The following is a 27,576-nucleotide window of genomic DNA, read 5'->3' as shown; positions in this document are numbered from 1 at the left end:
TTCCTACCGGGATATTTATGGATTCGTCATTGCTCAAAATGTGGCTACTGATTTTGCCCTGTAACTATTAGATATGTGAATAAGGAACACTTTGATAATAAATTCATCATACTAACTTAAAATGAAAGGAAATGTCAGCACCGTTTACAAATTGTGTCCGCTGCCAGAAAACATCAGTTATTGCAGCTTTTGCCCTCACAGGACCAGCTCTGCAATCACAGTCTTCTCCAGTTGTCTGATGTCATTAACGCTCGTAAATTGGAAACATGAGAATCTTTTCCCTTCGCGTCTTCTATCGTGTGTAACATGAACGCAGCATTACACAAACAGACAAGCAAGGTTCATACAGTAATCACCAGTTTCTCACTTGTAAATAGAAAAGTCAACATCTAAGTTGTATTTATGACTTAAATGTAATAGATTTGTTGTTATATTGAACAATCTTTTTTCCAGTTACAGTGCTGTTGAGTAGCCAGATGAAAACATTAGTACCAATTCCTGACATTCTTTGGAGGGAATTTTTGAGCGGCAATCTCCAGTAATAACTGGGAAACAGTCGCACAAAATGACTGGCAGCTGAATTTTTGAGTTGTCTGATGATGCTAATATCCACAGACAGTAAACATGGGACCTTCCCTCTTTACCTAAAGCCATATAAGCAAAGAAGTAGCTAAAGATGTTTTTGTCGTCCTGGTGTGAGGAAAGTCTCTGGGTGTATTTGTGGTGTGCACAGATGTAGGGGGAAGGAAGAGGATGTGATGTCTTTTAAAAGTTCTCGTAATAATCAAAGAATGTCTGTGATGGTTGATAAAAGTTGTGCGGAGCATGAATCTTCCACAGCTGTGTTTGTCACTCATCGTGTGCTTTTAATGAACAGCTCATTAGACGGAAACCTCATTAGCTATCTGATGACAGAGAGCAAATGATCCAGGGAAGAAGAGGGGAATTTGTTGCGTCTCATTTATTGAAGGTAGAAAAGCAGCGAACGTTCAACGATGTGCCTCCGGTTCTGACTGTGATTGGAGTAAACATAATCATCTTCATAGCAGCAGCCCTACAAACATAATCCTCCACGGAAAAACGCTCCTAACCTAAATAAACCTCCTAAAAAAGACATGTAGTTGCCTGAATAATGTATTTTTCTAGCTTCCCTATTTTCTTGTATGTGCAAATCAGGAATATTGTCTTATTTGAATGTATTATAAATGGCCTCTGTGGAAACTACTTAAGCTGAATAATATGATAATTTTCACTTGGCTTTGCAGATCTGTGACAAGGAATGGCACTATTACGTAATCAACGTGGAATTTCCTGCAGTTACTCTGTTTGTGGACGGCGTGACCTATGAACCCTATCTGGTGACGGATGACTGGCCGATCCACGCCTCAAAGATTGATACGCAGCTGACGGTGGGCGCCTGCTGGCAAGGTCAGTGTGCTTGTTTGTGTACAGGTGTAACAATGTAAAAATACACAAAATGCAGACATTTTGCGTGGACATTTGAGAAGCTGAAATCAAGCGGGGAATAGCCATTATGCTGTTGTTGAGGTTATTTACAGCCATACTTTAACCTGACAGTAGTTTTATATGCGGCAGCCTTTTCAGCTCGAGGTTATGGTGTTTATTTATTTAGTGCACATGAAATCATAAAATCAGAAGAAGCCACATCAGTACAGAAGAAACATCATCTTTATGACTTCATTTAAAAACACCGGGGTTATTTGATTGGTTGATGTCTGCATATTGACAGTTACAGCCACTCTTGTATTGTAAATGCTCGCTGTGAAAACAAATAAAGGGCTGAAAAATAAGCGAGAGAAAAAACACATCACATATCTTTCATGTCTTCTAGAAGAATAGTGTTCATCTGTTCTAGCACCCTGTGGTGACACCTGTTTTCTTTCATTTGTTGCCTATATGTACAAATGAAAACATACACCAAAGTAATATATCCATTACGTTTTCCAGAGAGTATTTCTGTTTTGAAATTTTATTCTTTCTCAACATCAGTTTTATTCAAAAATGTATCAGTGTCTTTGATTTCATTTTTAAAGTGAGTCCTATGCAAGTATTTTGATCTGAAACTTGCTTTTTTTCATTGAACTTATTTTAAAAGTAGAACAACTCACAAAGCTTCAAGAGACCAAGCAATCCGCAAATTGCAGGGGCATCCGTCAGAAACCTGTTGTTTTTTAATATGGAATTGGGACCAGCCTGGAAACTGGTGATGACATATGGTAAACACAGAAATACAGCACCAACAAAGAGGTACAGCAGCCAAAAGAAGTTGAAAATTACATTTGAATCACAAACGGAGAGAGAGAGCGAGAAAGCAGGAGACTCACTGTTAAAATAAATAAAGAGATTAAGATTTATGCCCCGGGGCTGTGAGCTGTTTCTTCTTTGAAATGGAGAGGCACAAGCCGAGTGGGTATCAAACAGAAATTCTGCATGTCTTTTCCAGCGACAGGAAACGAGAGCGAGAAGCGATTGCCTTGGAATGAATAAGAGCCACCCTGCTGCCATGTTTATTACTTGAATAATTGCACAAAAGTGCTTCATAGGAGGGCAGAATGAGACCGTAGTGATCCATTCAGCAGCTTGCCTAAATCACGCTCGGAACACTCGCCAGCATCATCCAACTCTTCAATCCTGATGCCGTTTTGGTTGGTGTTTAAATTTCTTTTCATCCTGTGCCTGATTGCAATTTTCTTTTTGTCGTCATCATTTTCTTCCTTGCTTCGTACAGCCCTCTCTTGCTGCCTCTTTCCATGAATCTCTGATTGTGAGAGAAAGCCCTGAAGGGAGGATTAGCTAGAGTGAATGGAGGACAACTTTGCCAGCTATTACATCCCAATGAAGCCGCTTTAAGCTTCACTAAGCCGCAACTGATAACTTTGCAGGCCATTAGCAAGCAAGATTGCCTTTCAGAGTCTCTCATTTCTCCATCCTCTTTTCTCCACAATCAACAACATAATGATGAGACATGTGGAATAAAAGGCATTCACACTGTACTTTCACTGCCCCCAGAGCAAGAAGAAGTTGCGTCTTGTTGCCTTACAAGGTTAACAAAAAAGAGTTTGGTTGTTATTAGTTCTAAGCAGTTTTCTGACGCAGTAAGCTATTCTTAAGCTTGAATGGCAAGTGTGTGACATCTCATTTCATTTTGCAAGAGGACAGCTTTCAAGCTTCCATCATGGCATTCAGATACTTAATTAAAGAAGCAGAAGCACATGACACGCATCAACCAGTGTGGGCGATTTATTGTGGAAAATGAAAGAAAACAATCAAAATTAAAGAAACATGAAGTGCCACTCCAAGAAAAAAGAGTCTTAATACAACATTACACTGCTCCAAGCATAAAGAAAACTTATTGTCAAATTGAAGGTAATCCAATAGATTTTCTCATTTTGACTTGCCATAGCAGGAAACGCACAGGTGTAACTAAGAACAATAATATCTGTTCATTTTAGGTGTCGCTGTAATGCCAGTGAGGCGGCATGAACAGTGCAAGAGGCTGAATGAAATGCAGCAGTTATTGATGTTACTGGGTACAACTGTCTGTGCCTTTCAAGAGAAGGTGCAATGGGAAAACAAACTTGAACAAGATTCAGTTGTAGGAGAGTCCTTGGGAGAATCATGCTATTTCCTGAAAGACTCAGTCCTTTAAAATATTGATGTACAGATGTATTCCCTGAGACACATTAATTCAGTTTGGATCCCACAAGTGATGACTTCTCTTAAAGTGTGTGTGCATCCTCTGGATGTGGCAATCTTTTTTTTTTTTTTTTTTTTTTTTTTTTAAAAATGTATTTATGTTGCCTCTATGTGATCGGAATAGTTGATACCATTTTCCAAGACGATATATGCTTCAAATATTGTAGATTAACTGTAGTACCTGATTGTGCAGCCAAATGGGGCCTCTTACTGTTTAATTCTGTAGCAACCACAGGAGACAGGCAGTTCTCGGTTTAGCTGGTAAAGGGGCACCATGATAAATTCTTCTGTAACGTTCAATGACCTCCGTCCAGCATATGAGTTTAATACAACCAGAATCAACTTGGATAGTATGGGTAAGTATGTATATGTGGCTTAAAACAGCAATGTCAGCGTAGAACAAATGTCCACTGTGCTCAGTTTGCATTTTAAGTTTATCAATTATTAAGTGAAAATGCTGCAACAGTTACAAAAATGCTTCAAATGAATGACACCAGTGTGACAGCGGATGTAAACAAAGGATGCCAATAACAATCAGTTTAAAATTGCCTTGATTGGACTTGGATATCCCTAGTGTATGCTAATCAGCCACCACGTTGAAGCCACTGACAGGTGAGCTTACATTGATCATCTCATTACCATGGCATCTGTCAAGGGGTGGGATATATTAAAAGTGAGCAGTCAGTTCTTAAAGTTGAAGTGTTGGAAGCAGGTCTTGAAGAAGAAGGTGTTGATTTGGACTCCAAATTTCTTAGATCTTAATCCATTTGAGTTTTTGTGCGATGTGCTGGAAAAACAAGTCCAATCCGTGGATGCTGCACTTTGTAATTTCCAGACCTTAAAACATCTGCTGCTGAAGTCTTGGTGCCTGCTACACAGCACATCTTCAGAGGTGGAAGGGTCAAAGCTGTTTAAGAGGCCAGAAGGACCTGTACAATATTAAAGAGTTGCTTTTACTGTTGTGTCTGATCAGTGTTAATGTGTAACTGAATGTGTTAAATAGTAAAAAAATAAACGAGAATTAAAAGCTGAAAATGAAAGGAACCACAATGAAATGGATGTCTGTCGTCTTTAGCCAAGACTTAAAAATATTTAATATCATTTTACTGCATCAGTCTAAAGGCAAATGTATATTATGCATGTATGTAAGCAAATCCAAAGTTATTCACAGTGTCATACTTGTTAACATTAAAATGTTTGCAACGTTTGCCACACGTGACTTGGGTGCTCTTCTGCTACTCCTGTTCTTTTATTTAGTTTTCTTTTTATGCTTTAGATTGAATTTTTAAATCTATAAAAACGTGAATGCACGTCTAGATGCAGGCGGTCCAAATATGTCAGTTCCCACTTAGTAACTGAATCACAAAGGCCTTGTCTTGATGAAAACCTTTTAAAGTGTATCTGCGAAAGATGAAGATGGAGAAAGAGCAGAAAATGGTGAATATTTCCACGTTCAGAGAGAGAAAGGGAGATGATGGGCAGGCAAATTAGGACTTTTTCATCTTCTACCCATACTTATACCTACTTATCATCTCAAATGCACAGTTCTCACAATTTCTGCTCTGAGAGCCTAGACAAAAGAAATGCAGAAAAAATAGCACTTCACTTCAATAACCCACTAAAGGAGTGATATATTTACTAATTAACACACTTTTAATGAAATAGAGACAAGTAAGATTATTATTTAAGTTACTTTTATAAAAGTAATTAGCGCTAGTTTTTTCTTTTTCTTTTTCAAAAGGCTGATGGTTATTGCCAGCCTTTTGCAAGGCTGACATCAGACATCAATCTGAACTGGCTCCCTAACACATCAGCTTTAAATATTTTTTATTTCATCTGCAAAAGAAAGCCCACATCCAAGAGAATTTTCCTGTGACAAAGTACATGTAAGATTACTCTGTTACTCAGAATGTGTGTGGCTTTGATGTATCACTATATGAAAGGCCGACACTGATAGCCGCAGCATTAAAAACCCCTGCTGTTGTCGTGGGTAACATCCACATGATTACCAGGACTTAAGGTTTCCCAGCAGAATGTGACGAACGTTATAGAATGATGTTTTCTTCAACTGCGAGTGATTTTACTGTTGTGGCTGATAAAATGAATCCCCAAACCCTGACAGCATGCTGTTTTTCTACGTATTATATTCCACTGATGTGATCTGGATGTAAAACATAAATCTTAGTGAAATATAATGTAAAAAATCCTTTAGTTTTGTGATCTTTTGAACTCTGGCAGCCAGACAGACTCCTGCTGGTACACCTGCTTGTTGAAGGTCTTAAGGCTAATGTGATTCTTAGAAATAGGTGCAAATCAGTCATAGCGTGTCATCAGATTGTTTGGAGCAAAGACATAGGTTTATATTTGTTTGGGTTTAATGTCAGGACCTGCTTGACATCCGTGTTCTTGCCTTGATTTGCCAAAGTTAAGGAATCTTCCTCGGACAAAGACAGAGCAGTTATCATCGACATCTGACCAGTTGTAGATATGAATACCATAGCATAGAGACAATTAAATTTTCTCCTTCCCTTTTACAGATATTGACAACTAATTATCCTGTTACAAATATCAATATGTGAAGCAGTTTTCTCCGTTACAGGACCTTCTGTCTCTCAGCTCTGCATGTATACACCCCTGTCTGTTTCACGCTGACAGAGCTGAGGGAGTCGATGCCTCCAGCCTTGTGCAGGCTGCTGCTTCAGAATAACATCTGCACTTTCTGTCTACAATTCCCCCGAGCCTCTCTGTGCAGAACGGTTTTGCACCAGGAGAACTTGTGTGTTAAACAAATGAATAACCTTAAACAACAAAACTGCTGAGTCAATATTCTACAATGTTAAAGAAGAACTGTTTAGTCTGCAGTGAAAGAGGGCAACAGAATTAAAGGTTCAGTATAAGAGCTAAATTATGTAAACAGTTGATGTAGTTTGTTTGTGTTGTTGATTATTAGAGTAAATTATTTAATTAGAAGTCCTCTTGAGGTTCATTAATGAGAGAGAGTAAAACGGTTTGCTTTTATTAATATTCGTAAATTAAAAGTTAAAGTAAATGTAATAACATTACCAACACTGCTCTGGGTTTGGAAAAACTGAATATTAAAAGGGAAACAAATTTGTCTGTGTTTTTATGGTCTTGTGCAAGTTTTTTGTATTTCAGAAAATTCTATTTAAAAAAAAATTTTGTAAATGTGTCATTTCTAGGAATTCTTTTTTCAGGAGCTCACATTACAGTGCTGCAACATACTCGTATTTGACACTGAATGGAGTATAGAATAGAGATCCAGGCTGAGATGCCAGGCTATTTGCGTTACTGCAAAGGGAGCTGTCCCATTTTGCAGAATTTTGCAAGACGTATAAGCCATGTCTGACCTAAAAATTTCACACAGGAGTTAATTTTCCTTAAGTGGACTAGACCTATACTGTATGATTTGGTAGAAATGACACGCTTCATCACAAGCGGTGAAATTGCACAGGGCAGAGCTGACAGGTCCTACAGGAAAATCTGCTACCCTGTTTGAAAAAGTGCACTCTTAAGAAGATGTCAGGACCTGACAGAATTTATGATGGAACAGACTCCGCAGACTGTTACTGCTGTGATACTTCAACACAAGGACTGTGCCAGTGTGTTGACTTGCACAAGAGATTCCATTTAGTTCGAATGAATGACCGTATTTCCAGCTGCCTGTGGCAGTCACAGAATATTTCAGGTCAAGCACGCACCACCGTCTGTCAAAGTCATGAAACAAATTCTATGTGACACCCTGACAAGAAGTGTCAAAATCAACTTGTGTGTGTCAGTTGTCGGACATGCATTTTGATATTTCTTTAAGTATTGCAGATTATAGTCTATAGGCTACAACTTGGAATCCTGTAATACCACATATTCTTAGGTTGCTGCCACCTGCTTCTCCTGCTTATCTTTGGTGTGCAGCAGCAATATGAACAGAAAAATCCTGACATGTGAATATGAGCATCTCTTGCACTTTGTTTTTTTTTCCCATTTTTAGTTGGAGGTTGCAAGCATTTATTCACCGTAATGTGTTTATTTTGAAAAATACTTTTGTTATTTCTAAGCCGTTCAATATTTCCACACTAAAATGATTAAGTATGTAAACCCTATCAGACAACTGTGAAACACAATGTCATTGTCAAGACAATTAAATTACTTTTATTTCATGTAGGGCCTGACAGTTGTCTCCAATGCTTCTCTTATTATCTCAGACTTGAAGGAAAAGTTCTAAATTCTTCATAGTTCGTTATCCATTCTGTCTTGTAAGCTTTTTCTGGACCGCATTCAACAAACTCCATGCACTTTTTCCTTGTAAACATATATAATACATGCTGTTGTCCTTCTTCCCTTGTTACGCTTTCTTTTAAGCCAATTGTCCTTTATTGCATCACTTCTCTCTTTGCTTCTTTTCCACATCTGTAATCTGCTGTCATATTCTTGCTTTTCCTTTCACCCATGTCTTCTCTTTTTTCCACCAGGTGGTGAGGTAGCGACCCCGAGGTTCACTCAGTATTTCCATGGCAGCCTGTCAGGTCTGACAATCCGACCAGGACGCATTGAAACGCAGAAGGTTATCTCCTGTCTGCAGGCCTGCAAAGAAGGCCTTGATATTAACTCCCTTGAAAGCCTCGCCAAGGACATAAAGGTGCGTGGAAATAGGCAGACACAGTTACCAACATGTAATGTATTTCATCCTTTAGTTGGTAGCATAGTAACCACTGACTAGCTTTGCATCACTGTAAAAGGAGAATGAATGCAGCGTGTGCTGTTGAGGATTCATGTATCATTTTTGAGCAGTGAAGGCTGAGGATTTTATATCTGCAGATGCTATTAAAATGTACATGTTTTCCCAACTACTGTAAGCCAAGAGATACAAGGGGTATTGAGATACAACATAAACTCAACTAATTGAGTCTAGATTCTAAAGCCTCATTTTAACAACGAGTGGTGTTTTTGTGTGTCTGTGCAGTTTCACTTTAACCCGGCTCAGTCTGTGCTGGTGGTGGAAGGAGAGGATGTGGACAGCATCAACACAGCCATGACCAAGGTCTCCTACATCAACTCTCGCCAGTTCCCGACGGCAGGACTCAGACGCCTTCATATCACCACGACAGTACAGTGAGTGCACATACACTACTGTTCAAAAGTTTGGGGTCACCCAGACAATTTCATGTTTTCCATGAAAACTCACTCTTTTATTCATGTGCTACCATAATTGCACAAGGCTTTTTTAATCATCAATTAGCCTTTCAACACGATTAACTAGCACAATGTAGCATTAGAACACAGGAGTGATGGTTGCTGGAAATGTTCCTCTGTACCGCTATGTACATATTCCATTAAAAATCAGCTGTTTCCAGCTAGAATAGTCATTTACCACATTAACAATGTCTAGACTATATTTCTGATTAATTTAATGTTATCTTCAGTGAAAAAGACTGCTTTTCTTTCAATAATAAGGATTTCTAAGTGAATGGTAGTGTATACTCTGAGGCATTTTTAACTCTGTTATCAAGGGAGACAAAACACACTGTCTGACTTGTTAACATCCAGCTCTACATTCACTTAGTGAGCAGCTCTGCTCAGACAGCTCCTTGATTAGAACCTTTTTCTTTGTTGTTTTCCATCTGAGAGACTTTGGCTTTTTTTTTTCATTTGCACATACAGGTATTTTCCGTTTCTGTCATGTTTATGTCAGATTCAGAGACACTTAAGTTTGCTCACAAAATGCACCAGCAACTTGAAGGTGAAGAATTCTGTTTATAATAAAGATTTTCATGTTTACAGTCGCGTATATTTCTGTTGCCAGAAGTGCTACTATGTTCACATAACTGATAAAATGTCCTGCAGAAAAACGGCTTGAAAGACCCATCATTTTGATTTTATTGTATTATTTCCCACTAGACAAGTACCTCGATTCAGTGCAAATCGTGTTTCTGTGCTTTTTTTGTTACACGGATTATGTGGTGGTGAGGTAGATAAGATGCTTGTGCATGTCGCCCAGCATCGATACCGAATTATCTAATTCATTAGCTCACATTAGATAAGTCGGTATCTCCCAGGCTCCATGCGTTCAGTGAGTCATGGGGAGATATGTGGGGCATGTTTGATGTGCGGAGCAGCTACACACCAAAATGTGATGTGCCATCGAGCTGTGTGCTGATTTCTTCCTCTTTTGTGTATGTTGTAAAAGCAGCTGTAGTGAATAGGTATGTAAAGTCTGTCGTTTCCTTGCAGACTAAGATCTGAATTCTTCATGACACACATCTTGGTTTGAAGATGTTCTGTTTGATGCTAACTATCCCCCACAACACTGATGTGAAATGTTGCATGCCTAATACATAAAAGAAGATGGTCCACATTGACCCAGTAGTTGATCTCAGAGGTTACAACCAGGAGTGGACTGTTAAATGATGGCAGTATCAGATGTGTTTGCTCTTGCCTTTAGGCCACAGAACTCACAGTGAGATGGCAAAAGATGCATCATTAGAGTGGAAACTATTAAACCACTGAGCAACCAGCTGCCCATTAAGGACATTAAGCTTCTGGTGGTTGCAAAGACCATATTGTTGGAATCTACTTTTCCTCTGCTTTGTTCTATTTTTCTGTTCTCTGCCTGTTTTTCTGTGCATCTGTGTCTGGATTTGATTTGATTTTGCTTGATTGGACTGACTTTGTTAACTAGCAGTACATTCTCAGGTTGCTGTTGTCAGTCACTCAGCCTTCCTCTCTTTCCAGCAAAACAAAACATCTTTCAAAGTGCTCGCCAGATTACCATAAAATCTACAGACTCTTTGGTCCAATATATTATTTTCCAACATTGAAAACAGATGGCCTTACTGTAGATATTCAGACCACCAAGGGTTTTGTTTTTGATGAACCACGGATAAATCATTCACTTCCAATATACATTATAAATATAAAATGTAGCAGTCAGGTAGTACTTGAGGTAGTGTATGTTTGTGTGTCTGTGTGCAGCCTGATTGCTTGGCATTTGCTCATGTGTCTGGCTGCATATGCTTCATGTTCTTTTCTTGTCTTCATGCTCCTTCATACTCATCCAGCATCTGTTCATATGCTGAGCAGCAAAATGCAGGCAGGTCAGCTTCGACGCACGTTGGTTGATAAAGTGAGGCAAGCCCGAGGAGCAACAAAGGAGGCTGTCTGACTGAATAACACCTCCGTCTTCCCCTCGAGATAAATGCTGATAATTGCACTCAGCAGATACAGACAGGTGACAGATTAAAGGAAAACCCTGAATGCATGAGTGGGGAAACAATGAATGCAGATGCTTCCCCACAGGTGCACTGCATGGTACAATTAAGCATTGAACATCCAGTAACGCACTCCTGTATTAAAATGCTGAGACGGCCAGCTGATTCTGATTTGTATGAAGATGGCAAGACACAAACAAGCTAAGTGACTTTGAAAGAGGGTTTATTGTTGGGCCACAGATGGCAGGAGCTTCAGTCATTAAGCTCAAATGTCCAGTGTTTCAACAAGAACCGTGTCTGAATGGACATCAGTACCAGAGCTGTGGAAAGAAATCAGAAAAGAGGGTTGGAAACTGTGCTTGAGGGCACACATTTGTAAACACTAGTGTGCACAAACAGAAGAGCAGCTCCTCCTCACATGACTGAGTATTTCAATGCAAAATGTGATCAGGCTCCAGCCCCCTTTTTTGTGCCATTTAAATTTTCTCCCCTTGAGTGAAGAACCAATGTGCAGAGAACCCTGTTTCTACTAAATGACAAAATATCTTTTGGAAGAATGGTGTTAGATCTCTTCAGTGGATTCCAGAGACTTGGAGAATCAATACCAAAGAGCACTGAAGCCTTCTGGTGATACATGGTGATTTAACACCCTACTTAGTCACTTCATACTAGTTTTTCCTTTAATTTGTCTCCCATCTACATGTTGAATCTTCACTCAGTGGCTGAGGAAAAAAAGATAATAATTACGCAAATTGATATTTTTTTTACCATTCCTGAGGCAGTTGTGTTGTTTTAAAGCTTGAGTCTCTGACCTGTAGTGTGAGAAGTTCAGTCATAACTGCTACTTAAGTATTCATAGTGTCAAATGACTTAAAATTTCAAACAAGCCTCGGTTAATCTGAGACCTTACAAGGCAACATTCTCTTTTTGTGTATTGTCCTCATATACAGATGGGTTTTTTTTATTTCCTTTTGGACATTTATGTTCTGTTTATGAAAGCAGGGGTCATGGCTAATTGCGCTCAGCCTCTGACTTTGCAGTAATTTTTCACGTCACTGTAACATTTTAGTTTTAAAACATAATGGCATCATTTTTTGTCTATAACTGTTGCTAATAGTCTCTCTGGTGAAATGGATACTTCAATTGAAACTGGGATTTTCCAACACACATATATATATGCTAATTACAGAAATTAATGAACCCCTTTAAGACAGAAAAAGATAATCATTATATTACTTTAGATTAAATTTTCAGTTAGTAAAGAGAAAAATACAAAAACAGCTTAGAAGAAGAAACCTGATTCAAAGTACATGCATGAAAATATAAGCAATTCCCCCTAATTTCACGGTCCATTAAGTAACATTTTTTGTCCAAAATTGAAAACAAGACAATAAATCCTGAGGCTGTGATCATTTTCTACTGATTAAGCACTGCTTTTTGTTTGGATATGATTTGTAATATATTGAAATATATGATTTCTGCCTTTGGGAAAGATATAGTAATATATTTATTAATCAAAATTACATGAAAACGCGCAACTAAATCCTTTGAATTAGCATATCTGTTTTAAAAGAAGTGGGGCCATCTTGATGACACGGTAAAAGGAGCATTAGGGAATGTTTGCATCCTTGCCAGTTTTCCGTGTTTATCACCATCCTGCTCTGGCATTCTAACAAACCTTAGAAGTGGTAATCAATTACAATCTCACATTGGAAACTGATTGGACAAACAAAGCACATCAGCTACAAATTAAACACACTGAAAACTTATTTTCTCTTTTGGCTTCTTCCTCAGAGGGATCCTACATTAGTACAGAGGGTTTTTTAAAAAGTTTTGACAGTTTTCTCAGAGAAGAGTTTTCTACATTTCTTTTTCTCTCGGTGCTCTTCTCACTGCTTCTAAATGAGCAGGTTCTGTTAGAATGAGGTGACACTGCGAACCAATCAGGGTTTAGTAAAATCTGAATCAGAATCTAATGACTGTTTGTGGTTTGTTTGCTCACTTTGATTGTTTTTTTTAGTCATAAATGCACAAACACCCCTTTTCTCCATGTGGTTCTATGTGAAAACAGCATTTTCAGTTAAAGTTAACGTAGCCTTGGTTATGAATGGTGTGTGTATTTATGCTTTTCTTGCTGACTCTGTTGGAAAAACAAAAGTCACATATTTATCATGTTGTTGTCTGCATTTTCCAGCTAAATTTCACTTAGAATGGTAAAAAGCTGCATCTCTCAATAACAAGAAGCTTAGCTTTTTATGGTACAACGGTACATTGACAAGTGAACACATCACCAGCACAGTTAAACCAGGACAGGTAAGCAGCGAGGCAGTAACGGTGGTGCTGTCCCGCCCTGTAACCTCTCCTCTCGTCTCCTGTTTCAGGTGTTTTGGCGAGGACACGTGCCTCTCCATCCCAGACATCAAGGCAGTAGTTATGGTGCTGCCGCCCAGTGAACCGAGAATCACTATTATAGGATCTAATCGACTCGTCAGGCCTGCCAGTGACCTCCGGGGCCCGCTGGGTGTGGCACCCTTCAAAGAGCTTCACATCACCAGCACAGTAATGAAGGGAGACAGCTTCGGAGGATGTGAGTGTCGAGATGCCACTGGGTTGCTCTGGATGCTCTCATGTCATACAATACCAGCCTGTTTCACTTTTATTTCCTGTAGATGTTTTTTTTAACAACTGTTCAGCTATTTTTTTTCCACATACTTTTAACATTTTGTCATTTGAAATCTCTTCGCCCACATGCAGTTTTGTGTTCAGTCCGCAGGCCTGGTGTGATGGAGGTGATGCACAACCTGGACTACTGTGATGTGCTGGTAATTGGGGAGGAACTCAATCCTGACAGAGAGAGTCTGGAGATTCATCACAGTGCTCTGCTGGGAAAACACCTTGATGCCACCAACTCCACCTCTGGAATATCAATATATGGTAGAGTCTGAAAAAGGGGGCTTATTGTGTGGGGCTAACGCTATGTAGGGAAAATAATCAGGGCAATACATCACCTACTGGGGCCACCTTAAATCTGAAGGAGGATCTGGAACGATGGCTTCCAGGTTTCTGGTTTATTTATGACACGAACAAGCAGTTCTACCTCACAACATGTGTTCGACTGTAGTGTGACATGGTTTTTTCCTGTGCTACGAGGTGTGGACTCCATGGCCCACTATGAGCAGGCACTGAGACAGGTGCGCTACAGGAACTGGCGACCTGCCACTCTGAGTGAGAGAAGATTCAGACTCACCTGCTCCGAGCTCAATGGACGTTACACCAGCAACGAGTTCAACTTGGAGGTGACCTTGATGATCTGTCTAAACATTCCCTTCCGCTAACTGTCTTTGCTGTGCTCCTCCTGTCCATTTGTTGTCTTCAAATCATCACTAATGATCAGTCTTATTCATTGCCTCATTCATTTCTTCTCCCTTCACACAAGATTTTCCCACGTTGTCTGTCTACCTGTGTCACACAGTTTTTGCAGCATCTACTCTGAGCGTTTTGGCTTCTCGTCTTTCCTCTCCAGGTCAGTGTTCTTCACCACTCAGCGCCTGTGGAACACGTCAATCATATGGCTGCCCAACCCCAGTACATGAGGCCCGTCCATCACCCACTCATGATACACTCTCTGAACTCCCACATTCCAGGTGAGCCACTAATGGAGCTGAAATATGTTTTGTGGGAAGGACTTGGTGCTCTCAAGATCAGTGATGTTTTAGCTACACTTTGTCTAAACCACCTGACAGAAAAGATTCCTGCCGGAGCAGACAGACACCACTGTCTTTCTATTACTTGCTGCTTCAGCCAAATTCACTTTCTTGAAGAAAAGGGAAGTCTTTTGTAAATCAGAACGTTATCTGAGTTGAAAGGAAAGCCGAACTTTAATGGATTTTTTAACAGTCCGGACATGTAAATGTCTGTTAAATTTAAATGTATTTCTTGTAGGTCTCGCTGTTGTCACTGTGCAGCAGCCTGACTGAGGAGAAGTGCAATGTGTGATTAAAATGAACATGTAAATGGAGTTTCTGTAGTTTTCTGTTGAAGTAAGCAGTTCAGACAAGATGAATAAATTCTGTTTTATGTGTTGTAAAACATTGTCTCATTTGCTCCAGATTTCAACTATGAAATTCAGTGTCATTGTAAACAAACACAAGGTTGTTATAGTTATTTAATTCAAACTAAACATTGGAAATATTTCGTCTGAGAGTTTTAGTTGTGTACAGACTCAGTTGAATGTGAATATGTATGCATAGTTACTGCAACCTTTTTCTTCTCCTCCAGGATCAGCACCTCCTGCAGCCACAGTTGTTATCGTGGTTTGTATCGCCGCCCTGGTGGTAATTGTGGTGATCGGCGTCTACAGGATTCATGCCACACATCAGGAAGGTTCCAGAGACGAGGAGGAGGAGGTCAAAGATCCTGAGGTGGACTGGAACAACTCCGCACTCACCATCACTGTCAACCCCATGGAGGTAACCCTGAATGTTGGGGCCAAGTCAGTGATATTTATAGGTGTTTTATTCCTGCACTGGGTATAAAGAGAGCATTTAAATGTAGATGTGCTTCTCATTGTTCGCTCATGATGGATTTCACATGCAACTGCAGTCCTGTCGACCAAAAATCATGTTCCTATGCATATAAATTGTATTCTCAATTACATTTTGAAGGAAATATATTTTCTGCCAGATTGTTTGTGACATATTCCAAATATATCTGAAATTAACATGTCTTGCTTTTTATTTTGTTGCTTTTTTTGTCTCTCCTTTTCAGCCCGTAAATCGTACAGAAAATGACGTGGAATTGTCACCCTGGTGAAGCTTCAAACATGTTGCCAAAGGGCCATATTTTAACCCAAACCATAACTAAACTTAATCAAGTTTCCAGCAATTAGTGCTTATTGTGAAAGTGGCAACCAAAGTGTGACCTTTTCTGAACCTCACGACGTAGTTATGGTGCCTAAATCTAACCAGTAAAAACAAAGCTTAAGTCTAGGAACAATCAGACCCAGTGGGATGCGAAACCTGGTCTTCGTTGCTGACTTATGACATCATCCACTTCTATCTTTCCATCACCATCTTACCTTTCGTCCAACAAAAATGTGTCTTTTCAAAATGTAACAGAGATGGCAGCTTGGTTCACTAAGGAGAGGTCAAATTAAGTAGAGAGGAAATGTTTATTGCAGAGACATGAGAAGCAACATCATTCAGTCCTTGAATGAAGGTAGGAAATGAAGACTGGACCCACTGGAGCCTAGACGATGGTGGTGGTAGAGCAACGTTATCACATGGCTGATGGAGACTGGCTGGACAACCCAGATGAAATGGAGATGGAGAGGAGGAGGGATTCGTGATGAGCAGGCTGGAAGACAGAATGACTGACTGAACTGCAATAAAATTTAAAAACAGGCCGATAGATCATTAAACGAGAGAAGTGAGTGTGAGTGTGAAGTGATTTTGTCACCAAAAAAGAATGGAGACAGAATGTGAGCCAACAGATCCCTCTAACTAAATTTCTGCCTAAACTTAATTTGTACTGGAATGTTGTTTTTGACAGACTGTGAATAGATTTGGAATCTGTGTTTGGGGCAGTGGTGGCTCAACATTTAAGGCTCAGAAGGTCGAGGGTTAAAGCTCCAGCACTATCAAGCTGCCACTAGCAAAGGCCCTTAACCCAGTCTGCTCCAGGGGACCCATATCTCAGTTTCACAGTGCTATATTGTATTCATGACAAATAAAGGCTTCGTCTTCTTCTTCTCCAGAACATAAGAGGACAACAGGCTCTGAGGGAGGAGGCGAGAGATGAAGAACGTGAAGAGGAGGAAGAAGGAAAGGACGACGAGTTGGTGGGAGGAGTGACGAGTGCCGAGTCAGACAACAGCGACGAGGAGGAAGACGATGACGGGAGGGAAGAGATGAAAGAGAGGAAGCAGAAGGGAAAACTTGAGTGGGACAGTTCCTCTGCAACATACTGACCACACACACAAACATGAGCATATATCCACACTGACACACACTCTCTCTGTGTTCGCCTCTCTCTCTTTCTGTCTCTTTCTCTAACAAAAACAACAACAACAAACACCCACACGTCGTGCTCGGTACAGGTAAACAGGAATAAAATCTCTTATAAAATAATTTTCAATCTGTTGCTGGACAATACACTATCAGTCCTTCCGTGGTGTCATTTTTAATGAAATATCTCCCTCTGCTGGACATAGCCAGACACACACTGGATCAGCTGCAGTCCCACAGTGCTGGAAAACATTGTGTGTGTACGTTATTATTCACATCACAGTCAGTGAAGCAGAGCAAAATATATCAAACAAGCACAGTCATCTCATAATGTGTGCAGACCTCAGAATCTGGAGGTTCGCTGATAAAAATTAAATCCCAGAACCATGAAGCGGATCATAAATATCGAGATCCCGAAATAAAGGAAGGGTTAAATTGGCCAATATTTAATTCGTCTTTAGATTACTTTTATATTCTGTTAAGTTATTAACCATTTTACCCGCAAGATGACAATTGAATTGATGTATCCATGTGCATATCCACTATATAATGTATCCATAAACTTTTTAAATATGATTCCCATGACCTAAGTAGTAGGTATGACATAGCTGTACTGTCACTCTGTTCTCATGTTTATCTCAAGCCAGACGCCTGTATGTTCTGAACATGTGTGTGATCAGTGCTGACTTTCTCCAAATGCATCACAGTTCTGTGGTTCTGTGGCCTGGACACTAAAGAGAAGCGTGATCTCTCACCATAAACATTCCACATCTGTCCTGGTTTACATTCAGTACACAGCAGATTTATTAAATGTTGAATATCTTCTACCTTTGGTTTCTCAAAAGTATTTTTAAACTAAAATGGTCGCTTTTCCTTCAGTCTGATTGGAAAAGCTGATCATAGTTAAAATACTGTTTGAAACAATAGAGCAGGTGGCTCTTTGTTTGCGTCTGTCTGTGTATCATATCTATCCATACTGTGGCCTAATGCAGCTTTTGCTGTTTAGGATTAGATCATTTATCTTTGTTTTATCAGCAGATAAAATGATACAGAGATATTACTGTTGTCGACTGAGACCCCGTGTTTAGTTTTTCCTTTAATATCTATAGAAAAGGGAGCCCTCTATGCAATTATGGGCCCAGTATAACAGACCAGTACGCAGAAACAGGGGCACTCCAGCGATTTAGATTGTGCTGATATGAAGGTGGAGGAGTGAAGAGAGACTAAGTGAAAAACTGGTGAAACAGAGGCTGACATGTTCTGTCTTTAGAGTATCAGTGATTCTCCAGAAATACTGTCTGCTAGCTCAGTAGCATCTCATCTTAGACATGCCAATACCTGCCTAGGAGATGTTTCACAAAACAGTGGCTTCAATCAAACTAGAGACTTCAGTTTGTCACTTCAAGTCATCTGTTGCAAAGTTCTCTGGTTTCTGATCCTTGTATGTTATTAACTATGAACTCTTGGTTCGGTAAAACTTTCTTTCTAACTCAATCCATCTTCTGCTGCTTACTGTCCAGGTCTTGGGGGCAGAGCTGCTTAAACCTTCTGCTCCCTTTCCAGCTTTTCCGGCACGATACCAAGGCTTTCCCAAGCCCACCAAGACACATAATCTCTCCAGTGTATCCGGGGTGTGCCCCAGGGACTCCTCCTGGTTGGAGGCACCTCATATGGAGGTGTTCAGGAGGCATCCGAGACAGACGCCTGAACCGCCTCAGCTGGCTCTGTTTGAGGTACTCAGGGCATCTGTCTAAGATGTGTCCCATGTGGTGGATTTGATGGCAGGTGAAGGTTGGAGGGACCTTCGCGGTCCAACACACGGCTGCAAAATCAGCTTTAGGGACTTTTCAAACTGAAAAAGAGCTAAAATGTTTGCCTTCTAGAAAGATTTAACAGTAACACGGAGAAAAAGAAAAAAATCAGGTCACATAAAATTTTAGATGCATTTTGTTCAGTGTCACATGTCAGCAGGTGTGTGAAACCAGATCTGGGTGATTCTGAGCTGCACACTTCCAGTTTGTTACAAACTCTCATGTCGAAGCAAAAATAAACCCCCAGATGACGTTATGTGAAGGAAAGTGATATTCATATGTGAAATCATTGGAGTGCCCCTTTAAAGTCAGGTAAAGCCCCACAGAGCAACTTTGGTAAATGTTGGAGCGAAGAAGCAGAGTGAGTGTCTATTTTTACTTTTCTTGTCAAGTCCACATTGTCTCACAGCTTCACCACAACTACAACTTGTACCGTCATTATTACAGATTATCTTTCTCACACAAAGCTGAATTCCAAGAGTTTGTCTACATCTACATGCCGATGAGCTAAACGAACCCTGACATTCCCATTTCTATGTGTGGACGATGACCCCTCCTCCCTCTGAGCTCTCTAACGTTCGCCCTCCCTCCCTCCCTCTGTTGGCCTTTAAGCACCTGTGATAGTGATGTCATCATTGTGAAACAACTGCCTTGTTTCCTTCGTCCCCCTTTTGTCATATTATGCTTCTGAAAGATTAAAGAGGAAAAAAAAGAGATTCTTTTACATATGAAAACAAACCCTGTAAAAATGTTCAAGACAGTTATTTTATATATCGGTTTGGTTTTCTTTTTGTAAACAAAATGGTTGGGATTTCTCTCTCTTCAGTGGTCATCCCACTGCTTTCTGTATACTGACCAATAAAAACTTGTTTTAGACTCTACACAGCTCACTTTCCTGTTTCTGCGCTGCACACCTGCTGTATGAGTGCTGGCAGACTGGAGGTTTATAAATGACTTAATTAATAAGCTGTCGCTGTAGATGTTGGCGGGCCGCCTGAATTCACGGCAGTTGGAGCTGGCTGCCTGGCTGTTTCATTTGTTTACATAATAGGCTTGCATTTGCAGAAGGGGGTGTATGGTTCACGTGACATCACTGCATTTGTATGAGGCTTTTCTGGGCCTGATATATAACAGGCTTTCTTTAGCAATGTGTGAGGAATGCAAATTCGGAGCCACAAGCATATGTTTTAGTGTCTTTTTCAGAGCTCAGCATCAATATGAGCATAAATAACAAAAAGGCCTCTGAAGATAAACAGCTCCACGTCTGAGGTTTGTGAAACTGAGCATCAGTCACTCCTGTATATTAGCATGTGGCCTCAATTTATCAGAGAAAACCAATCTGCAGTACAATGCGTGAATAAGATGAGCTGCTTGAACATCCAAAAACTCTCCATAAGGTCCCAAAATCTATCTGAGGGGTTTGCAAAATGAATACAGCTGTAAGAAAAGAAAAAACTTTGGGATGCCCTTTTTTTTACTTTTCTCTTTTTTTTAAACATTTTTATCCTGTTCTTTTTTTTTCTTTTTTTTTCTTGTCAGAGCTGGATATGCGTCTGAAAATCCTTAACCCTTGTGTCGTTCTGCGGGTCAAAATTGAAAGTTTGAAAATATGGGGAAAAAAATATTTTCACAGTGAAAACTTCCACATTTTCAACATTTTTGGGAAATTTTTGGACATTTTTTGGTGGAAAAAACAAATGTTAAAAAACAATGTTTCTTTAAGAATATTGAGGAAAAAAATCAACCAAAATCCAGTGAAATTTGCTGGATTTTGGTTTGTTTTTTTCTGAATATTCTTAAAGAAAATATTAGAACTTTTACTGATATATATGGAATCACTTTAGATATTTTTAGGATTTTTGGGGAAGATTTTTATTCATTTTTTGAAAATATTTACAATTTTATTTTTTAAATTTTTATTTCTTGCCAAATTTGGGGATTTTTTTATTTATTTATTTATTTATTTATTTATTTTAATAAAACTTTTAAGGGAAACTTTAAGGAATTATTGGAATTTTCTCCCTCAAGATTTTGCAATTTTTTAAAATAAATTTGGGCCGGGTTTTTTCTGAAATTTTTTTTTTTCAGACAAGGGAACAATATTTTTTGGTGCCCGTAAATGAAGACAACAGGAGGGTTAATGTGCAACAGTCTGCATTTTTTGTCATTTTGTTTCTCGCTTTTGTCATTTTGTGTCTCACTTTTGTAATGTTTTGTCTTGTTTTTGTTGTTTTTTGTCTGACAGTGAACTTTATGGCACTAAAACAAAGGAAAAATCTGGAGTTGTGGTTATTTACACGTTATGTGGTGATTTTAGTGGTCCGAGAGATCAAATTGGGCTGAATGTGGCCCTTGAACTATAATGAGTTTGATACCCCTGTTCTAGAGGAAACAAAGTTACATCTAAGTCATTTTACGGCAAGATGGGATAATTTTTAGCAAAAAAATAAACTTCAAAATATTAAAACTTACACACAGAGATGAGGTGTTAGGGTTAAAGAAATGCCTGGAGACGGACTTACAAGCTGAAAATGCTGAGGCAGAATTTACATGAATTCTCACAAATTATCGCTTATTCACTTGCATTAAGAAAAAGTTAAAACTTATCACAGATTTTCTATTTGTAAATGAAAAACTGAATCAAGCCTTCATATGCACATTTTTTTATGTGTTCAGTTTTATTCAGATAAACATCCAGCCACATGTGCAAAGCATTAAACTAGTTGTATTGACTATAGTCTCCCAGAAAAAAATGGTACATATAAACTGATGTGGTAAAAAATAAAGCATCAGACCACCCGAGAAATATTAATCCATACTAAAAACAGAAAATATTTATATTTCTTGACCAGGATCAGAAACCTTGGAGGTTGTGGTTCAGATACACACTGAGATGATGCATTCAGTGATGCAACATTCTGCAACAGTGTGGAGTCATAAAGGAAACAATCTGTGTGTCCACAGTGTTTATTAGGCTGATAGAAGCAGCTGCTGCAGTGAGGTAAACAACAAGCTGGTATGAAACAAACCAAAAAATCAGTGTATGATATAATTACTGTACAGAGAAAGCAGCAGCTGTGTGTGGAGGTGCACAAACAATCTGCTCAGAGAATGACAAAACCTGACAGGCAGTGAGGTTATACAATAATAAGCCCCCTTTAAACACATTCTGTAATTTCTGGTAAACAGGTATAATGATAAAATGATATTAATTCCATCCCTTTGCTTTCAGAAGAGACTCAATTTCAGCCCATACCTGTGAAGACTTACTGCCCTCTGCTGGTGGAAGATTTATCTCACATTTATGTGAATTCAAAACAAGTTTAGAGGAAACCCCACAACAAACACAGAAAATGATGACGTGTTTGATTGCAGAGTGATAAGGAAGAACGGTTGGAAATACAAATGTTCTGTTCATGAAATTCGTTAATATGGCTGCAAGTTGAACCTAATTCTGTGATGTGGTGAAACTGCAGAGTTGGTTATGTGAAAAACTTCCATTCAAACCAGACATATGTGGCCTGCTTTAGGAGTGATTTATGCTTTTATCTTACCACAGAGAACATACATGTAAAATTAGACTTACATGTCTCATAGAGGAGGAGGAGGAGGAGGATTTTTGTTGTTGTTGTGGTTGCAGAAAGGTTGTATATGAAAGGAAACAAAGGTCAGGTCAGCTTAAAGAAATCCTAAAGTCAATGCCATAGCACACAATAATACACCATAAAAAAACAAAAATAAGCATGTAAAAAGTAAGTGTGAGGATGAAAACATAACTGCAGGAAGATCTGAATGATAAACAGGGTGGCCAAGACAACTTGCAGAAGAACATGTTACTCTAAACGCCATTCAGCTTTAAAGGTTTAAGGCGCTTTTAGGTCTGACAAACATCAGTGTGATGCTTAACTTAAGGACCTGTAAGAAAAGGAGTCAGGAGGTTTAATCGCTTCAGTCGGTCCCACGGAGCGTTTCATCGACCAGCCTTCAATTAAATGCTCAGATCTTGTGCAGATGAAGAGTTGCAGCTCTGCTTTGGTTTCACGCTCACAGTCGTGCTGACTGTTCATTTCTACGCTCGCCGGATCCCAGAGGATGAAGAAATGCAATCGGCTAATTAGTAGCTTAATGTGGCTTTTTAACTGACGAGCACCACGTTCAATAACGCAGTAATGGACCTCAGAGGGGAAAGGATGTAATTAATTGTTATTGACTTTGCTCAGCATTTTAGTTAGGAATAAGTGTTTTTCTTAGCTTGTAGAGTTCTGACTTTCTTGTGTATTTTCTTTTTAAGGATCTCTTCATTGGATCTTGTACTCCTGTTTTCTTCCTTTTTAGCTGAGAGCAGATCAGATCAGAGCAGCAGCTTTCAACCATTACATACAACTTTCAGGCAAACCAAAGTCAGACTACGTTCATAGTTAGGAAAAAGATTCAGTGTGATATGAGTGTTTAAAATTTCAGTCCTTTCCTGACTGTTACTTTCAGATTTGTAGCACATTGTTGCCTGTGACCTTTACCCTCACCCCAGCTGGTTGAGGCAGATGTCTGCCTCCCTGAGCCTGGTTCTGCTGGAGGTTTTTTCTTGTTTTTCCTGTCAGAAAGAATCATGTGGATTTGTTGGAGTTCTCTCTATTATATAATATTGCTAAGTCTTGACCAAATAATGTGACATGCTTTAAAATGTCTTAAGTAGTCATTTGGCACTTTATAGATAAAACTGAGTTCCACTGACTTGAAACAAGCATTCTGTTGATTATTATCAGTTTTTCCTTTTTTTTTTTGTTTTGTTTTGTGTGACTGGAAATGTAACAGCAGACAATACTCTGGATAATTGTGGCTTTTTATTTTCCAGGTGCTCAATAACACTGTAATAGTTAACTTTTATTGACAGTGTTTTAATTGGGAATGTGTTTTTCTTAACTTGTAGATTTTATTAATTTCAGACTGTATGTGTCAATTCTGCGCCCGTCTGTTGCATTTATTCCTTCTGTATTGGATCCAAATGAATAACTTTTAGAACTTGGAAAAGAAATCAAACAAACTAAAAATGGAGGGACGACATACCTTACATCCTGAAACATAAATCAAACACACCGTCAGTTCTCTGCACAGCTGCACTCGTCTCCAGAAAACATCAGTGAAATACCTGCTAAAGTTTACAGCGTATTTATGTTGGAAATAAGGAATAAGGCAGAAAGTAATGTGCTAGCATTTTTTTGTGTTGATTGTTGTCATGCTAATATCCCCCAGTCATTCCTGCTGTTTTGGTAATTTACTTTACTAATTATTAATAAGCTTCACACTTTCTTTTAGCATGTAATTAAATTACTATAATATTAGATAATCTATTATGGGGTTTATCACACACTAGACTGACATGTTTTGTCTACAGCAACAGAAAATCTTCTAACTCAGCATGACTCAACATACTGTACTTTTGTTTAGCTTCAGTCATAATCAAGCCAAAAATAATGACTCTAATGACTGGAAACCTGAGTCACACAAACCTTAAAGGGTGCTCTGCAGGTTTTTTTTATAGCACTCATTCACTGAATAGAGACTTGCAAGTTGGATTTTTAATAAAAGGAAGGTTAAAATTAGATGAGCAGAGGTTTAAATATCCAGATTTTTAGCCAATAGAATAATTTGAGTCTAAATACAGAGTAAAACTTATAATTCCTATTGTTTGACCGAGGCTCAATCTCAAGTCTCCTCCGTATTCCTAAAACTTGGTCCAACGTCTCTATTTACACTCTGCCATGCAGGATAGGGTGTTGTGGGGTTTTTTTTATTGTAGAGAGCAAGGTGTGGTAGTCATCCAACCGTCCAAACAGAACATGGAGAGGACAAGATAACCACGACCTCATGATCCCCAAAAGAATCACACCGTATGCACAAAACAGAGGAATTGCACCTTAATACTTTCAATAGACCTTTAATGATTGCTGAGTGATATTCGCTTTCAAATTTCTAACACATACTATCATTTTCTCTCCCTTTTACCCTCACCCTGACTGGTCAAGGCAGATGACCAACCCTCTCTGAGTCTGGTTCTGCTGGAGGTTTCTTCCTGTTAAAAGTGGAGTTTTTTTTTTTTTAAATCCTATTGTTGTTAAGCAGCCTCTCAAAATGAGTCATTTGGAAATGTTGGGTTTCTCCATCTAATATAATATTGAAAGGTCTTGGCCCAATAATGTGAAGCGCCCCAAGCTATATTTACGATCAGCTGACCCCTTAGATCCTCAGACGGATCCCTTCTGGTCGTTCCAAAGTTGAGGCTTAAATCTAAGGGTGACGTTCTCCATCACGACCCCTTGACTTTGGAACGACCTGCCTGAGGACATAAGGCTTGCAGAGTCAGTAACTTCTTCTAAATCACTTCTGAAAACCCACTTTTATAGACTTGCTTTTATGTGAAATTTACTTTTAGCTTCAATTAGTTTTAGTGTTCTATTTTGTATTATGTCTGTTTATTTTATGTGTTCTCTCTTGTGTTTTCGTTTAATTTTAGCTGCCTGGTTCTTTGGTGGGATGTCGTCTCTAATTCTTTAATTCTCTAATCTTTTGATTTTAATTTCTGACTTTTCACCCTCAATATTATTCTTTCATTTTTAAACTGCCTACCTTGTTTGATATGTGTGCTAATCTAGCTAATTATTCATTTAACTCATCATTTTTACGATTTATTTTAATTGTCTTGCTTGACTGTCTGCGTTGAATGTTTTGGCTGTCAAAGCACCTTGTGTGCACTGTCTTAAGGGTGCGATATAAATAAAGTTATTATTATAAGTGCTTTGAGATTACTGTGAATTGACAAAAGTGGAAATGTAAAAAATCTGCAAATACCACTTTTAGAAGATTGGGTTGCTCATTTTCTAACACACTTAGTTATCAATTGACTGTCAAGTAAAATAACTAATCACATTAAACTGTTACGGTAGTTTCAGGCTTGCACAGGAACAAAAGTGAACTTGTGTGTGTGTGTGTGTGTGTGTGTGCGTGTGTGTGTGTGTGTCGCCTTGTGAAAAGAGGCCATGACAGTAATTTCTAATGCTATTTGTGGAGAACATTGTACTTACAAACCTTCACACATTCAAGCAAACCCTCCTTTGTGTGTCACCCACCATGGCAACAACATCAACTCTGTCATCAGGACTTGTGAAGGGTCGTGTTGTACTGATGTCTTTTCATTTCCTTCTTCTTTCATTGTATTCTTTCGTGTGTGAAACACATCTCAAAACTGCTGTGTGTGTGTGTGTGTGTGAGTGTATATGAGCAAACACACAATTCTTATTTCAACAATAAGCTTGTGTGCCTCGTCTATCACAACTTCCTGCGACAAAGCGACATTCTCCTTGTTTCCGAGGCAAACTGGGAGTCTCCTCTTCCCTCCATGTTTTTATTTATTCAGGCTTTGTATGAGTACAGTGTTGCAGCCAAAGCAGCCCATGCAGTCCCAGATGGTCACAGTCATAACAGTTTTCTCTGACGAGTGCCTTGGCTCACTCAGGCACATTGGCAACAGATAATGTTTGTTTCTCTCAGCACAGTAGTTCAGCGAGTCCCTTTCTTTTTAAAGCAAAATATTGAAGGAAATAACTGCAGGTTATTCTGATATTTCACTAAATCATTTTTAATCAGAAAACGGCTTTGCTTTTTGTGGTCATTATGTCTTCCCCCCTTGACCCGGTCCAGCAGAGAAATGTCTGTTGTGTGCGAATTTGTTTGTTTTTTTGTTTTTTTTTTTTGCTTCAGCTGTAGCATCAAGCAGCAAAAGGAACAGAACACTGCATGCATTGAGGAAATGAGGTGCTAAATCAGACAAACCTTGAAGTGAGAGTTAGAAAAAGAGATTTCAAGAAGACTGTTTTTAGCCTCTGGTCAACTTTGCTTCCAGGTGTGATGTATTAAAGTAAACACAGTCACTTCACATGAAAGTTTCCTGGTCCATAAGAAACTGCTGGATAGAAGCTGATCCCAGAAGCAGGATTGGATGGAACTTGTTCCTCCACCTCTCTACCTGCTCTGATGTTTGCACCTTTTTTTTCTTTTCAAACTTCACGGTTTCTCCTCTTTCTCTCTTTGTTGCTTCCGTTCAGGTCATATTATCCACAGCCTCTTTTACCCTCATCACCTCACTAACACTCCCATACCTCACATGAACTCACCCACACCTCTCAAACTAGAACTGAAATGAAATTAAAAAAAACAAACAAAATAAAGTGAAATTAACTGAAATGGTCTGTTCTACAAGTAATATCATCTGAAAACTTTTTCTTAGTTCTTTGGAACTTTTGTTTTCCATATTAGGATGCTGAATTAGCATTAGTTTTACCTGCTTCTGATTTGGAATTTGATCTCATGACTCACTTATTCATGAAATTGACTAGATTACTGTATTTCTATTGTGTTTTGGGAGTGCGTGGGAGTTAAGCTATCTGGACTATCCCTCTAATGTGTTTAGAAAAATATCTTTTAAAGCTACTTGTGGAGAAAAAAACATTATTCCCCTGTCTGGCGCCCAACTGATTTTGAATATTAGAGACACCTCTACACTACATAGTGAGCATGAGGGTTAAATATATGAAATAAAATTAATACAGCAGACATAAGGTCATGTTTAGATGAACTTTTCTCCCCCCAAAAATACATTATAAGACTTTAAATGTGTTTTATTGGGTCTGTATGTTCATAGATGTCTTCACAGCTTTAGTATTATATAAAGATACAACTTATACTTCCACTCCACTGCATTTCAAAACAGAATATTTTTTTACACTAGTATATGTGACATATATTAAGAAATTATTTGTATGTTTC

At 38.9% G+C, this 27,576-nt stretch overlaps 1 protein-coding gene across 1 annotated transcript in view; it reads left to right on the top strand.

Moving 5' to 3' along the window:
- Positions 1–19,637, top strand: part of clstn2a (calsyntenin 2a) — a 164,830-nt gene extending 145,193 nt beyond the window's left edge. The window contains exons 10-18 of the mRNA XM_023282689.3: positions 1,266–1,428; positions 8,205–8,371; positions 8,696–8,844; positions 13,322–13,527; positions 13,707–13,874; positions 14,091–14,236; positions 14,464–14,584; positions 15,219–15,409; positions 16,696–19,637. Coding sequence (XP_023138457.1) covers positions 1,266–1,428; positions 8,205–8,371; positions 8,696–8,844; positions 13,322–13,527; positions 13,707–13,874; positions 14,091–14,236; positions 14,464–14,584; positions 15,219–15,409; positions 16,696–16,908 — 1,524 coding nt within the window. The 3' untranslated portion in view covers positions 16,909–19,637. The remainder of the gene's footprint in view (positions 1–1,265; positions 1,429–8,204; positions 8,372–8,695; positions 8,845–13,321; positions 13,528–13,706; positions 13,875–14,090; positions 14,237–14,463; positions 14,585–15,218; positions 15,410–16,695) is intronic.
- Positions 19,638–27,576: the final 7,939 nt, after the last annotated feature.

This window comes from Amphiprion ocellaris, chromosome 10 (assembly GCF_022539595.1).
Source record: "Amphiprion ocellaris isolate individual 3 ecotype Okinawa chromosome 10, ASM2253959v1, whole genome shotgun sequence".
NCBI classification, from domain to species: Eukaryota; Metazoa; Chordata; class Actinopteri; family Pomacentridae; genus Amphiprion; species Amphiprion ocellaris.
This window is presented reverse-complemented; position numbering and strand designations above follow the sequence as displayed.